The 16779-nt window shown below is 34.4% G+C and overlaps 1 protein-coding gene across 1 annotated transcript in view; it reads left to right on the top strand.

Moving 5' to 3' along the window:
- The window catches only part of stol (voltage-dependent calcium channel subunit stolid), a 258682-nt gene that overhangs the window by 26149 nt on the left and 215754 nt on the right, over window positions 1-16779 (top strand). Inside the window, exon 3 of the mRNA XM_075358772.1 lies at window positions 11519-11629. Coding sequence (XP_075214887.1) covers window positions 11519-11629 — 111 coding nt within the window. The remainder of the gene's footprint in view (window positions 1-11518; window positions 11630-16779) is intronic.

A 16779-nucleotide genomic window follows, 5' to 3' on the forward strand; every position in this document is an offset into this window, starting at 1 on the left:
CATTACGAAATTGTACGATATTTAATGAATCGTTATTAAACTAAATAAATTGATAGTAATAGTAATAATAATAATAGTCCTACGTCAAAGCTAAAGAATAAATTCACATGAAGAATGTTGTTCAACGTAACGGAATGTAAAATTTTGTTCCCCCTTTGGTAAATGTCGATTTAAGATGCGAAACTATGCCTGTCCCTCCGATACATTATATTATTATACCGGGTAAGCCAGAAGTCATCATCCGTTGTAAACATTAAGATAATCTTGTTTGTGATCTTCCCATCGATTCGATGTTAAATTACCGCATTTTGTTTTCATCAGATAGTCATTGAGAAAATCACCAGAGTGCGCTGCTATTCAATCAAACATGTATTGCATACAGCTGTTATTATGTTCATTGGACATTGTTGATTCTAACTTGATGTGAAGATGTTTACTAACGAACAGTGGCGGCTCATAGCTAACATTAGCGGGGGTGCTCTACAAAATTTCTTTCTGGGTCTTTTCAAGGCCGTAGTTAAAGTTTTCTGTAAAATAAAATAATCGAAAAAAATGAATAAAATAGAATTACTGGAAGCAGAATAATAATCTATTTCTACAATTTATAACATTCAAGAATATGGTTTTTAAGCGCATTGTGCTTAAAAACCGTATTCGGTTTAAGCAAATAAATAATAAAATGTCAATACAGATTATATTTTTTAGTATCGTTAAATAATAACTTAATAAAATATCCGCTTAAAAAAACCGTAGTCCAACGGTGCTTAATTTAAATTTCTATGTACACAGAAACAAATACGTAATTAGTTTTTACTGATTATCTTCTCTTTCGCCCTTCCAGCGTGTTTTTGGACAGATTTGGCGATCAAAGAGTCCTTATTTTCCGCCATCTTCTGATCGCTCCTGAAAAAACAACTAAATCGCTTTCACTTCCTTCCACCGACTAAAATAGAAAAGGGAACAAACAAGGAACGTTTCATACACACGCGGACTAAAAAAAAAAAACTACCTTTCACCAGCATTTCAGGGTCGGCACTGCGGAGCGACAGTGCTCTCTCTCCCTCGCAGCCTCGCGTTCAGCTTCATATGTACGCATGCGCACAACAGCCAAACACCGCGCCGCTGGAATTGCGAACGCACAGTTCCATACAAAGATTTTTGTATCTTTTCCATAAACTAGGAGAATGGCTACTGACATTAAGCTAAGGATTGCATATTGTACAAGCGTAAAGAAAGAATTAAAGAAAAAGGACTCATTATATTAAATGTTATCGATAATATCGATGAAAATAGGGGATGCTGCAGTTGCACAGTGCCTATAAGCGATCCGCCACTGCTAACGAAGAAAGATTTTTTGCTTTAAAAGCGTGGTACAAAGGTGGTACCACGTTATAAGGTTATAATTTAATAATAAATGAGAAGAATAATCGTTTCAACACTGTTCCACCGACACGTAAAGCTATCTACAATTTACGAAAACGTTTTGAGAGAAATCCATCTGCACCGGACTGCTTTAGGTCGGGTGGCCATCAATAAGTGTTGAAATTAAGATTAAAGTTTTACAAGCGGTTATTCCAGAGCCCTAAAAAGTCTACTCGTCGGCTATTTCTCAAACAGAATATATCTAGGATTTCTGTAAGGAGAATTTTACACAAGGTTAAATTCAAACATAACTAGTCTCATACGTGACCTACTGGAAGACGATCCCGATCGCAAGCTTCATTTTTTCAAGTCAAATGAAGTAAGAGAAGGTGATAATGAGTTGTTTTCTAAGATATTTTGGAGTGATGAAGCGACTTGCAAATTAACAGGTCACGTTAACGGATACAACTGCAGCTGTTGGTATTCAGAGAACCGTAGAATTGTTTTTGAGAGGCGGCTAAATCAACCTGGTGTTACCGTTTGGGGTGGTATCTCGTGTCGTAGATTAATCGGGCCTTAGTGTATCTTATGCGATAGTAATTGGAGGGAAGTATCAGGAAACGATGGAAGCCTATGCCGTTCCGTGGCTGTAAATAAACTAAGACGATTTTAACTTTACTTTCAACATGATGGAGCCACAACCCGTTACTCAACAGCTGTGCCAAACTACGTCGATGAGTAAAATTCGATGGAAAAGTTACTGGGCGGGTAGGAGGAAATAGAAATACCACCCGGATCTCTAGACATTACACCCGTGGATTTTTTCTTTTGTAGAATTGTTAAATATAAATTCTACGCTACAAAACCACAAACAATTGACGACTTGAAAGACTATTCAAAACGCTTTAAAAGACATAGATTCCAACACACGACTGTGCAAACAAGTCTGCTTAAGCGTACCAGGTCGTCTGCAAAAATCTATCGAAAAAGATGGATAACAATGTAATAAATAATCATGTAGCTTCAATAAAGTGCTAGTTATGAATTCAATTCGTTTTTGTTTTGGATTCAAATAATGACCTTACGATGGGTAGTGACTTTCGGCCCACTCTATATTATAGAACATTTTATATACATATATATATATATATATTATTACCGAGAAAAAGTTTAGTCTTAAAATAAATAAGAATAAAAAAGGGATGAGACAGAAAAGAAAATACTGAGGAATTAATTATGAAAATTAGGGGTAACACAGTATTCCAAAAATGTGGGAATTTTTAATTTTTATTTACTTTTTTAAATTACAAGGATGGATGATGAAATCAAGTAGATCGATACAAGCGAGGAAAGGTCATGCTTAAATATGTTTGCTAATATCTATTACAGATTTAAGAATTAGAAAAAAATTCTCGAAAATATTTTATTGGAATGTGGCATTTTATGATAATGGAACACGAACGATTGAAAAATACAAAAAGAAAAAGTACGGTGCTTTTTACTTCCTTTTACGAAGTAAAGGAAGTATTGTGATCGCGAAAAATTTCGGTTTCCAGATTTCCAAATGGACCGAAATCCGAATGGACGATATCCATTTTGACCATCCGTGAATCCATTTTCACTAGTTTCGAAGTGACGTCTGCACGTACGTATATATCTCGCATAACTCAAAAACTATTAGCAGTAGGATATTGAAATTTTGGATTTAGGACTGCTGTAAAACCTAGTTGTGAACCTCCCTTTTTGATCGCAATCGACTGGACAAAAATTGTCCAATAAAGCCCCAAATCAAAGACATTTGAATTTTGGACTTTTGGACTTTCTTAACTGCAGTAATAAGCCCTCGTCGAGAGCCTTTCAACGATATATCATAAGCGGTGCTTATTTTCATCGGTTCCAGTGTTACAGCCAAATAAAATTTTAATTAATGAAATATTTGGATCTTACAAGGGGAAGGCACATCGGTTCAAATCCGGCTTCATTTCCTTTTTTTGTTTAATTTAGTATTTTGATTTATTAATAATTATTAATCTCTGATTGTAAACAAATTTTTACAATAAATAATAATAAGAAAAAATAAGAAAAAAATCAGAAGGTATTAGTGAAATAAGATTTTATGTACTTTTCGTTTTAAAAAAACGTGTAAACGTAATTTACTAGGCGTACAAGGAAAGTCGTGTGTTGTCCACATCAGCTTTTTTAAACAAAGCCTTCTTAAGACTAATAGAGGAAGAGAGAAAATCTGTAGGAGAATTTTTTAAAGAGACAAACGAAGTTGGTTATCCACGGTTTAAAAATTCAGACTTAATTACCTTAGCGGTGAAAGGCATATAGAAGATGAATCTAAGAAGAAATACAAAGATATTATATGAAACGGATAATTGAGAATTTAAGATGAGGTAAATATGTTCAGGTTAAAAAATTACCGCGTAAAAGAACGAATGGAGCATCAAACCAGTCAACTGACCGATAAGATTCGAATAATATATATATATATATATATATATATATATATATATATATACACACATACACATGTTGTATAAGTAAGTGTAAAACACACACACAAAGAAGTGTGGATGTGTGTGTTTTATGTAGTTTCATACATACATACATACATATATACGTGAAACCGACTGGTGAGTATAGTAATCACACTTGCTTTCTGAGCTGGAAGAATTGTGAACGGGAAAATAAATAAAAAAAAATCCCTCCCTTCGTCTTTCCTAGACGGGAGATCTGCTGTTGTAGAGGCTGTATTTATTATTGTTTGCACGACCCGCTGTCTATGAGGGGTGCGCCTTAAATTTTCACAGTTATTTATTTTCAACGATGCGGAATTAAAAGAAAAAAAAATTTCGAGTGCTCCAAACTAGATGAGATTTAGCTTCAGGTGAATTTTAGAGAACTTTTTTATCTCTTAAGTTCTCTTACTATTTAAAAAAATATATATATAGACACACACACACACACACACACACACACACACACACACACACACACTTGGAATATGTGTATAAAATAAAACTTTAAAAGTATCACGTTTAACTATAATCATAAATAAAACCATCCTTCCCGTATTTCATTCCGTTCACTCATTTAGAATATATCTTTTTTTTATTAATCTGAGGTTTTTTAAATATTTATTTTACATAACTGTTCTTAACGAAGCATTAATGTTAAATAACTATGTAATATTAATAAAATAATTTAAAAAAATATTAAATCTTCTAATACAAAGGAAAAATAAATTAAACATTTAATTGCATCAGTAAAAATAAACCTTGTAATTCCATCGATCGCAACAATAATAAGTAGATATGCTAATTAACAGATAAAACGAAAACGAACTGCCTGGGCATTTGCCTGGATGAATCGCTGGAAACCGTGGTAAAACCTCGATGGTAGCAATATTTCAAAATAAAAATTAATTGATTATAAAACAGAAAGCAGATACGATTAAAGTTTTAATTATTTAAAATTTAAACGCACGAAATAATGTTAATATACATACGTGAAGCTTTAAAATATAAAAAATATTTAAAAATATTTTGATAAATATAATAATATTTTGATAAATAATTAGAAGCTTTTGAAATGCGGTGCTATAGGAGAATGTTAAAAATCAGACGGGTGGATAAAGTGACAAATGAAGAGGTATTGCGGCAAATACATGAAGAAAGAAGCGTTTGGAAAAATATAGTTAAAAGAAGAGACAGACTTATAGGCCGCATACTAAGGCATCCTGGAATAGTCGCTTTAATATTGGAAGGACAGGTAGAAGGGAAAAATTGTGTAGGCAGGCCACGTTTGGAATATCTAAAACAAATTGTTAGGGATGTAGGATGTAGAGGGTATACTGAAATGAAACGACTAACACTAGATAGGGAATCTTGGAGAGCTGCATCAAACCGGTCAAATGACTGAAGACAAAAAAAAAATTTTAAATAAACCGCAATTCAAAAAACTTTTATGAAAATCGACGCAAGTCATTTACACTTTGTACGGGATGCAGAACATTCAAGATTTTTAAAATCTTTTGATTAGTATTATTTAAAAATTCATCGACAAGTAATATCGTTTGCGTAAAAGAAAGTTTTTTAAATTTATTTTGTAATAAACCAGTTTGCAGGTGTTTTAAACGGTTTGGTAGTTCATTAAAAACGGGAGCGCAAGTATTTAAGGTTCTTTTCCTCGTAAGTCAAAGTATTGTGTTGAATGTCACGAAAACAGTTCTTTCTTTTACAAGATGTAGTAGTTATTGTTAATGTACAAGACTACACTTGATTTACACTCGTACATATCATCCTCTGAAGTATTATCTGAACGGTAGTTACCGGAGGCTAAACAGGAAAAAGAGAGAGTAAATATTGTTAACCCACCGGGTTGGTCTAGTGGTGAACGCGTCTTCCCAAATCAGCTGATTTGGAAGTCGAGAGTTCTTGCGTTCAAGTCCTAGTAAAGTCAGTTTTTACATTTTTACACGGATTTCAATGTTAGATCGTGGTTACCGGTGTTCTTCGGCGGTTGGGTTTCGATTAATCACACGATTCAGGAACGGTCGGACTGTGACTATATAAGACTATACTTCATTTATACTCGTACATATCATCCTCTGAAGTATTATCTGAACGGTAATTACCGGAGGCTAAACAGGAAAAAGAGAGAAAGTAGATATTATTATTTTGTTTAAAATTTAGCGACTACTTTTCTTAGTTAACCGATGAAAACAAATGAAAAAATCAATAATAAAACTATCAAGAAAATTCAATATTTAAAAAATAAAATTTAGTAATAGAAAATTAAAACATATTTCAATTTTATATTTCGCTAAAAGATATCTTTACAAAGAAATCTTTTGATGCATTAACCGTGTTATAAAATTTAGTTTAATATAAATATGCGCTTTATTATCAATTACACGGGTAACGCAAAATTTGTATCTGCTGTTACACAACTTTTCTCGCTGTAATGTTGAGGTTACAGCGCTGGTGACCGTATTCGATAGTAATGATCTACGTAAATCAAAACTTGACGTATTTTGCTATGAAATGAGATCTCAACCGAGTCTGTAAGTCATGTAAATAAATTTTTATGTTACGTAATTTGTGAAGTTCTTTTTAATTCACCGGTTTTTATGAATGTACAATGTAGTCGCTTATTCTGAAAAAAAGTAACAATATTCACCTCTACCAAACCAGACAGACATGAGATTATTTTCGTACAACTCAACACAATACTTTAGCCTAGGAGAAAGGGCCTACTGCCATTTTTAATAAATTATTAAACCGTTTAAAAGATCTTTTCACCGATTTATTTAAAATACAATTAAAAGATTCTGTTTTGGAAACAATATCACTCTGTGTATAAATTTTTATATTTATATTTTATAATTAGTAATAAAAATATTAGCATTATTTTAATATTCATTTTAAAAAAACCGTGTTGTTTCTGCATCTCGTTCAACATATAGATAAATATGTGCTTAATATAATTATAAATGGCGCGCCATCTGAATTGTGAATTATTTTATTGTAATTTTTTATATTTAATGTATTTACCTCTACATTACTTGAGTTTCTACTTAAATAATTAATACAGCCTTTAATCTTATCTATTTTTAATTTTATAATTTGTTTTTATATTTATAATTTATATAAACCAGCATATTATATACTGTTATATTCCGGTTTATTTATTTCATTTTATTCCGATCGGGCTAAAAGAAAAGTTTTTATAAATTTAGTAATTTTTTATATTACCGATTATTTTTTTAAAAAGCTATTTATAGTAATAGATCCTCCTATCTTCAAGAAATTTATAAATCAAAAGTTTTGTAGTACAAATCTCAGGCCTCGTCCAATCATCACCATCAAGCGGTAACAAATGAGGTGCCCCTGGAACGCTGTTTTAGGAAGTGCAATGGGGTGCTCTTATAATATTCCTGCAAACAAACGTCCGATTTTCAAAATTCAAACGGCGCATTTGTTAGTAGGTCGAATGCTAATTTTGACATGCATCAGGTACACTCTCGATCGTTTATATATAAATAAATAAATTTTGTCACTTATAAGTTTTGATCACTTTCAAATTTGCAGGATACATTCGTGTTATCCTAGGGGAGGTTTTAAGCCATCGACCGAGTCCCTAGCTCACTTGAAGGTTCAGATATTAAAAGTATTCATTATTTCTTCACTCCCAAGGAGGGCGAAGTTGTGAATTAAAGATATTCATTAAGGAAAAATATTTTAATCATTTAGTTCATTATTACATTTCTGCCACCACGACAAAGAAATAAGTTATGAATTTTTCGTCGTCAAAGGTGTGTGTGTGGGTGTGTGCTTTAGTTACCATAGCTGCTATTATTTTATCTTTTATAATTTAGTTTCTTTTTCAGGTTTCTATTAAGCCTAAAAACTATAATTATTATTTATCAGTATTATTCTCGCATCCATGGGAATAACATACAGTGCGGGAGTCCACTAGTGGAGGCCTCTAGGTAGATGGAAACGGCCACCGAAGCAAGCCCTGTTGGTGTCCAGGGCGCCGGGGGGGAGGAGGCCTCCTTGGTCCTGGGAGGACCCGAGGAGCCCCTAGGTTGGCTCCGAGATTCGCCTGGGCTGACCTGAGCTCACAGGGTCCAGGTACTGATTAGACGGGCCGGTTAGTTTATTAATAACTAATTTTTAGCGGAGCTAGAAAGGAATATAGCTGCAGAGACGAGTACATGCGGTTATGTTTGTCCGGTAAGCTGTGTGAAGCGAAAAAAGTCTTTACAACAGACGGTGAAGATCCCCAACAACCTTATTCAAAATTCTTCTTTACTTTTACAACCGTTTTTCATTTCTCTCGGTCTTCCTCTCCTTCTTCTTCCGTTCGGAATAGTCCAACCGATCTCCAATAGTCCAAACAGCCGCTTAGTTCTATATTAGTTCTTACTCTACATTCATTTATCTCTTTCACGAACCAAATATTTTCCTTCAAACCTTTTCACCCATCTCCTCTAGTAATTCTCATAGTTTACTGTCCGTGTTTTTGTAATCCGTATTAGTTTTTATTTTCGAGTTTTTAGATCTCGGAAAGGTTTTGAGAGTATAATACCGTCTATTTTCACCTGTAATCTTTTCCCGTATATCCGGCTTGATCTAGTTCTTCTCGGACAATGCATCAAGATATGTAAATTTATTTTCCTATTAGATATCTTCTCATCCGCAGTTAAACTTTGATTTATTCTTACTACTACTTTTTCAACAATATCCTGTACTCTGTCTTCACTGTATCGACTAGGAGTCCCTTTTCTTTTTTCGCTGGCATTTCCACAGCGCTGAATTCCTCTATTAAGTTTCTTCGATTTCTATATCACAAAGCAACATCATATACGTGTAAATTAATACCTGGATACATCTATTACAAACTGTCCCTGCCGGGTATATATCCTTTTGGCTAACGTCTTCTCAAACACTAAATTAAAGAAGAGCGTCAAAATATATCTTTTTGTTTCAAAATTCTTTCGATACGAAGCTCCTCCGACAATTCCTCTTCATTCTAATTGTACATTATGATATCGCGAGTTATCTAAATTTTATAGTTATCTGAAATTTCTCTAAAGCCTCCAGCAATTTACCTTTATTAATATTGTCGTATACCTGTTTAAAATCTACGTAGAGTCGGTGTAGTTCTAGGTTATACTTTTGCATCGAGCAGAATTTGCCTGATAAAAAATCTGATTCACCGTCGACCGGTTTTTCTTGATTCCTCCCTGATTCTCTCCGAAAATATTGTCCGCTAGTTGTCCCAAACCTTCTTACCGATATCCTACTTAACTGTTTATAAATCGTGTTCAGCAGCGTAGTAGTTCTAACATACCTTTTTATCCTCTTTCTTATGCCGGGTCTACTCTTTATCCTACTACTGCCGGGTCTGGATGTGCGTGTATAGGCAAATGCAATTACCTCTACCGGCTTGCCAGGCCTTACGTAGCTGCAGATGTAGTGCAGTGTAAATGTAAATTTACCGGTAAAAACGTAGTCTGTTTCAGACTCAGGTCGACCGCTACTGAGACGTGTAGTTAATTTAAACCCGACCACCAGAGAACGCCGGTATAGCATCCAAATCCATACAAAAGCAACTGCCTTTAAAAAGATTCGAAACCTTCATAGGCTGATTTAATTCGCTTCTTTGTTTGTTTGGATTTTTTAATCGGTTTTGATAGGTTTACTTTGAATATTTTTATGACATATGCGAAGGGAATATTCCTTCAAATGCACATGCGTCTCCTTCCGGCGAGGAGAGTGTATCGATCGCATCCCTCAACAACTAGAGCCTCCAAGAGGCGCATTCCTGCTAGGTCGGAAGGCTTCACCGAAAGAACTGAAGGGGAACTACGCCGGAGAACGAAGCACATAACGGCTAATCTCCTAAGGTCAGCCCCGGTAAATTTTTTCAGTTTGGTCTAAAGGATCGGAACGCAATAAATAACTCTACGATTAGTAGGGGGATACATAAATTTCCCGCTATCCTTGCGTTCCATTCCTTATTCTTTTTTCTGTTTAGTCTCCGGGAATTACCGTTCAGATATTAGTTAAGAGGATGAATAAGGATGATATGTACGAGTGTAAATGAAGAGTAGTCTTGTACAGTTCGACTACTCCTGAGGTGTGTGGTTAATTGAAGCCCAACCACCAAAGAACACCGGTATCCACGATCTAGGATTCAAATCCGTATAAAAATAACTGACTTTACCAGGACTTGAACGCTGGAATTCTCGACTTTAAATCATCTGATTTGAGAAGACGCGTTCACCAATAGACCAACCCGGTGGGTCTCCGTTCCGTTCCTAACCAGAAGTTATTCTACTCATTTCAAATCGTTAATTAAAATTATGAATGTTGTTAAAATCCACGGTCAATTCAAAAACAAAGAACAAATTTTCTACCTTTACCAAGATTTGAAAATTCAATATATATTTTTTTAAGTTATTTAAAATGTTTAATCGATGGATAAATATTTGTTCTTAAATATCTTTCATCGTCATTTTTGTTTTGTTTTTTGTTTTTTTTTTGTATAACATTTTAACAGAGTTATGGATTGTTATTGCATTATTACTTATTGGGAAAAATAAGTAAGAAAAACCGTGTAATATTTCTTATCTCTAAGTTTAGCTTCAAATAAATTTTTAACTCGATATGAAAAAACATAAAAAATAAGTTTTAAATTAACTTTTTGTTTATATTTCGGAATAAATCTCAATTTTTGGTTTATAAAGTATTAAAATATCTTCAAAAGCAAGCTGTTTCTTTCATGACGCATACTAAAGAAGAATCTAAGTTCTTTAAATTAACAGGTATCTCATTTAATGACGTGAAAATAATTACTTATTACTTCCGGTAATGACTTTACGTTAATATTATTTAACGTTTTCTTAATATCGACCTAAGTATTAAGCGCATTACTTTTGACTGCCTCAAAAGTTCCATCTCTTAATTAGATTATATATTTTCCGAGAGGTCGGAAACTTATTTAATAATAACATTAAGATTTTAATTTTAAATTTGTCCTATTTATCTTTGAATTTTAATATTTTAAGAGTAGTTTAAAGAAAACAGTTTAATAATAAAATATTTCATACTGACCGCTCTGCATTTCATAATAAAAACAAAAAAAGATTTAAAAAATTTACAAAGAAAAATTCTTTCCGTTATCAATGAGATGATACCCGAAATGGCATTCAAAGTTTTTATTGCTTAAGTTTTTGTTTGAAAAGTTTCATTCTTTCGTTTCCATGCTTCGCTCTGCGTTCGCTAGACTGATATTAAAATATCTGCCGGTTAGACCTCCGAGTTTCAACCCTATTTTTCCACCATACACATTCTTTTAATTCAACAAGTAAGTATATCCCGAATCCTGACACGACTTCTTTTTATTTTTTCACAAATTAAACCAACATTTTATAATTTTTCTTTTTCTTTATTTCCGCTGAAGATATTAAAAAAAGAACTTTATGTATTCTAATTTTTACTTTGAATCTGCAGTATATATATATGTATATATATATATATATATACAATTATTTAAATAAGATTTATTTATTGGTTATTTAAATATTTATTTATATACATACATATATATATATATATATATATTTTTTTTTTTTTAGAAATTTCACGACTTAGATGCAGAAGTGGCAAGAAAAGATGGTCTACTCTTAATTCGAGAATTAGCGGCCGAAGTAAAAAATATGATTGATATAAAGATGAACGCTGTTATGGTAAGTAATAAAAATTATTATTATTTCAATTTATAAATTAAATTTTCAAATATATATCGTATATACAGGTGCAGAAAAATTTGACGACTCACAATTTGAGTGAATAAATACTGTATTTACTAACATAGATACAAGTTTAATTTTTTTTTTTAATTAAATGAAATTCAAGAAATTCCGTTTTGTCCCCGCCCCTGCGTGTTCGTAAAAGTAACTGACTGACGGCGATCATTTTCCAGACAAACATGATAACGCAGAGGTACTTTTTCGGAATTTACAACCAAAAAAAAAAAAATCAAAAATGTATTTTTTAACATTGTAAAATAACACGTTCATGAGTAATTAAGGTAAAGAAATGAAACTAGAATAAAAAAATTACTATAAGATCTGGCTGTATATTATCATTCTATAACAATCCAATAACAAAAAAGAGGATGAAAAAATGAGACATATACAAATCACAGTGAATGCCGACAATATAATTTCTGATTTTAAAAAAACACGATTGCGTCGATGCGTGGACACACGAAGAACCGAATCTTCTGACCCAATATTGTTGGAATTATTAATGATGCAAAATAACGTACACGCAATATACACAAATGATAAAAAAATGTTTAATAAGAAATACAAACTAACAATGAAATACAAATATAAAAAATATTTATTTACGTAAAACAGAAAAATTTAAACGTAACAATGAAGTTTAATCGACGCATTCTACGGTAGAAATTATTGGTTTGCGGCGACTGAAATAGGATACAAATGTTTGAACCTCTACTTTGTTTAATTATCTTGTCGAAAACAGCATCGCTGGTTTTGTTTTAGCTTGCACCGGTTGACTGTTGTCGATAAATTTAAGTGTTCCAAAAAGAAACCGTTTAAGTGCTTTTGATTTCTCGTCAGAAAATTTGACATCGAAGTCGCCAGATAAAATAAGAGGTAATTCGTGATGTTCGCCCCGACCGTCGAGCAATTTGTTCCTTGTACTCTGCTAGTATTCTCTTAAGGAACGTTATTATTTCGTAATTTTTTTTATTTGGTGAAATGTATACAACTGTCGTAACCGATTCGATGCCGTTTTCAAACTTGCTTGCGGCCGAATAAAAATCTCCAATATCTGAAGTTCGTAGACTTATTTCGCATGTATTTGTCATAGTTATATCGTATTTTGAGGTTATCGCATTTATAATGTTATAACACGCTTTTTACTATCTATATACAGCAGACGGTAGGCGTAATGGGGAAATCAGCTAGCGCGTGACGCACGTTTTATCTCAGTCGACTCCCCCATCCAAAAGCCCGCGTTAAGAAGCTTCCCTTCAATAAATTAATTTTCAGCTTAGTTTATGCGGAGATAACATACAAAGGGGTCACTCCTTTTCAAAATAAAGTCGAAATCGTTTCGATTGACGTAGAGTAAGACTAAAACATACAAGAAATAAATACGGGTCGATCGAGAAATTTAACCAGAAGCTGATTTTCGATGTTGACAGTTCTAAGGTTCGAGTCCTTGTAAAGGCAATTGTTTTTAATCGGATTTCAATACTAGACTGTGGATACCGTTATTCTTTGTCTCCGTAGCGGTCGCTTGAATCTGTTCCAGATACATGTTACATGTTTACCGGTACATTGATACTTACATTGCACTACATCTGCAGCTACGTCAGGCCTGACAAGCCAGTAGCTGTAATTGCATTTTCCCACACACATACACACATAAAAACACACACACACAACCGTCAGCAGCTGAAAACTGATTGAAAATATATATACACGTATATTAATTACGAATCATAAATAATACGACTTAACACATAATTACAGTTAAAAATATGCAAAATCATCATATAAGGTTATGATAGATTAGGTGGTAACCACTAACGATTCGGTGTACTGATCATACGATATCAACAAAACCTTTATTTCTTTTTTGTTTCGTTTAACTCCGGAACCACCGTTAGGTATTGCTGCAGAGGATGAGATGAATGACTTGTAGCATGTGAAAATGCCACGCCTGACCGGGATTCGAACCCGAAACCTCCGGATGAAAGGCCGGCTATCAACAAAACCTTTTTATTCCTGTTTAGCCTTCAGGAATCTGAATCTCTTGGTGATTCAGGAATCACCAAGTATTACTTCAGAGAATGAATGAGGATGATATGTATGAGTATAAGTGAACTATAATCTTGTACAGTCTCAGGTCGACCGTTTCTGAGACGTGAGGTTAATTGAAACCCGTCTACCAAAGAACACCGGTATCCACGATCTAGTAATCAAATCCGTATAAAAGTAACTGCCTTTACTAGGATTTGAACGTTGGAACTCTCGACTTCTAAATCAGCTGATTTGCGAACACGCGTTCACCACTAGCTCAACCCGGTGGGTTATCAACAAACCTTTTTTTCTTTTTTTTTTACCTCCTCTTTAAACACCCCAAGTGCAACCGGAACCGTTGTTAGACCTAATATTAATCGCTCTCGGGTGTGTGTCGTGGCAGTCGACTGCTACCTTTTCTTTGTCTCCTGTTGGACGTTACCCGTCAGGGTCCCTCCCGCGTCAGAGAGTGTCCCGACCTCCTTTTTTGGACAGCCGAAAAAACTCCTCGACAGGAGAGCTACCCTACCCGTTCCTAATTTTCCAGGATCTGGATACGCATTGAGCATATACTTCACCCCGCGCCCGCCCTCTGATACCTCGAGGGTCCCTGCCGTCATCAGATACACCCTGACTCCCTCACTCTTGCGTGTGGTTCAGCCAGATTGTCCTAGGCGGATGTGCTACCTCCCGGACCTTTTTTGTTTTTTAATAATGCAACGTCCAGCACATTCAAACAACAAAAGTACCTCAATTCGTCGAGTATTGTTGTTTTACGCTGAAAACCTTACAAGTCTGGGAAACCTCAGAAAATTCAACAAAACATATGTTCAGAGAGTGACATAGAAGTAGCGTTTTACATTTAGATGTATTCTAGAGAAGCGCTTCATCTCGCTTTAATTAAATCACTTCGTCACCAAACACCTTTTTAATACGCGGTACGACAGATTTCTACATCGAGTTTAATTATAGGTTATTGATGACAGTTTCTTAAAAAAAATATTAACGGTTTAGGATGCCCGATGCTGACATCCACACACAGTGTAATTCCTGATAAATTCATACGATGTTATACAAAAATGTGAGGGTTTTGAGAATCCCAGAAGCTTCAATCGTGTCGTATAATTAGGCTATTTAGCTTAAAAATGGTATCAGCGCTCCAAAAAAGCTGTCTGGAAACGTTGCATTTTCCAAACGTTTCTTCAAGTACGGTTCACAAAATCAATTTTCCAATCAGAATCATATACATATATATGCTAAAAATTATTTATTTTTCTTTTGTTTGTAATTTTAAACGGTAGAATTGATAGATGCGAATTAAATTACTGTAAAATTATAACTCCTCATTTCTATGTTTGCAGATAAGTACAATTATTTTAATTTCGTTGCTATTTTAGTTTAGTTTTAGTCTAGTTTTTTAATTATATGCACCCGATCGTAAGTGTTCACAACACTACAACCACATTGTCTTGTCATTCCACAACTCATACTGATCACGTGTTTCAATTTAACGGATAAAAAAAAATAATTTTAAATTTCAAAAGATATATAAGATGTTTTTTTTACATTCATTATCCGAAAAATAATCGGAACGATTCAGACACAAATAAGAATTTAGTGTAATGCTGTTTTTTTTTAATTCTGTTGTTAACAACGGATACATTATATTTCTATTGTACCTCAGTATCATTACAATTTACCAACTCACTTATCCGATTTAATTTCTATTACAGTTACTCTTTCATTTTATTTGTGAGTAGTCGGTTAAGTTTACACGAAAATTTACGATGTTAAATTTCTACAAGGTTTAATTTCTGGGAAAAGTAAGGCTACAATCCAATTTGAAAAATAAACGTACTTTCTGGTCAAACTGAATATTTCGAACGACGGTTACAGCAAATTTTCAAACCGGTGGCCTTCACACGTCTACGAGACAAACTCGAGGTCGGTGAGCATTGTGTGATGTGCAGAAAGGCCGATCAGGGCGACCTTGTACGGCTACAGGTGATGAATACATAGGTGCTGTGCTGGAATCGTTTCGGCGTTCACCACAAAAATCTGTAAGGCAAGAGTCACGTGAGAGCGGTGTAAGTGCTAGTAGTGTGCGACGCATTCTGAAGAAAGGCAAGTTGCGTGTGTACATTCCAAGACTGGTACAGCAGCTAAGTGACGGCGATCCAATCGCAGATTATAATTCTTTGAAAGGGTTCAGGGGACGGTTACACGTGAACCTGTATTTACGGGTGGCATTCTTCGGTCGGATGAAGCGTAATTCAAACTCAATGGAACTATCGATAGCCGATATTCTTCAAATCATCGGCATTTATATTTTTGTGCTAACGCGTTAATTTTTTTCGTACATGTATATTTATTTTATTCCATTTCTATAAGTAATTTCACACCGTTCAATATTTTTGACGCGAAACGTCTTTAAAATCACACCGAAAAATACCAGAACAATAGTTCGTAGAGTAACGAAAAGGTCTGTATCGTCCTGCCTTAATGACTCCCTAACTATTAGTCTCATGCGGTGTCATTTTATAACTTACACGGTCAGCTCGCCGATACGACTTTGAGTTTGCGTCACTGGCGAGCGGGTTGGTGGGGAGGGGGCGCAGCGCAGATCGGCCAAAACTGACGCCCTCGCTCATTTCCATTCAGTGTATCTCACGACTTAGACGTGATAGCACGTGATTCGTGTGTTTTTATTTAGATTTTGTCGAGATAGATCGATGTAGGTAATAATAAGTGTATTTTGGACAATATTTACGGGTAAAAATTAAAGTAAACGTGTAAAAAAGTATAAAAATTCATACGTCAGCCTCAGGTCGCGCAAAAGCCAGCCAGAAATACAAATTTCCACCGCTTGACTCGATCGGTGTTCGATTGATTTCCCGCGCTTACACTTTATGCAAATTCATCGTCTACGCAACGAAGTTAATTACGGTACAGCCGGCCTGGTGATCAACGTACCCGTTAATGTGAACAACATGGTGCAGAACTACCTAGGCGGATAGACGACGACTTTGGCTTCGTCAACGTAAAGAAACAAACCT

This window comes from Lycorma delicatula, chromosome 3 (assembly GCF_047948215.1).
Source record: "Lycorma delicatula isolate Av1 chromosome 3, ASM4794821v1, whole genome shotgun sequence".
Lineage (NCBI taxonomy): Eukaryota > Metazoa > Arthropoda > Insecta > Hemiptera > Fulgoridae > Lycorma > Lycorma delicatula.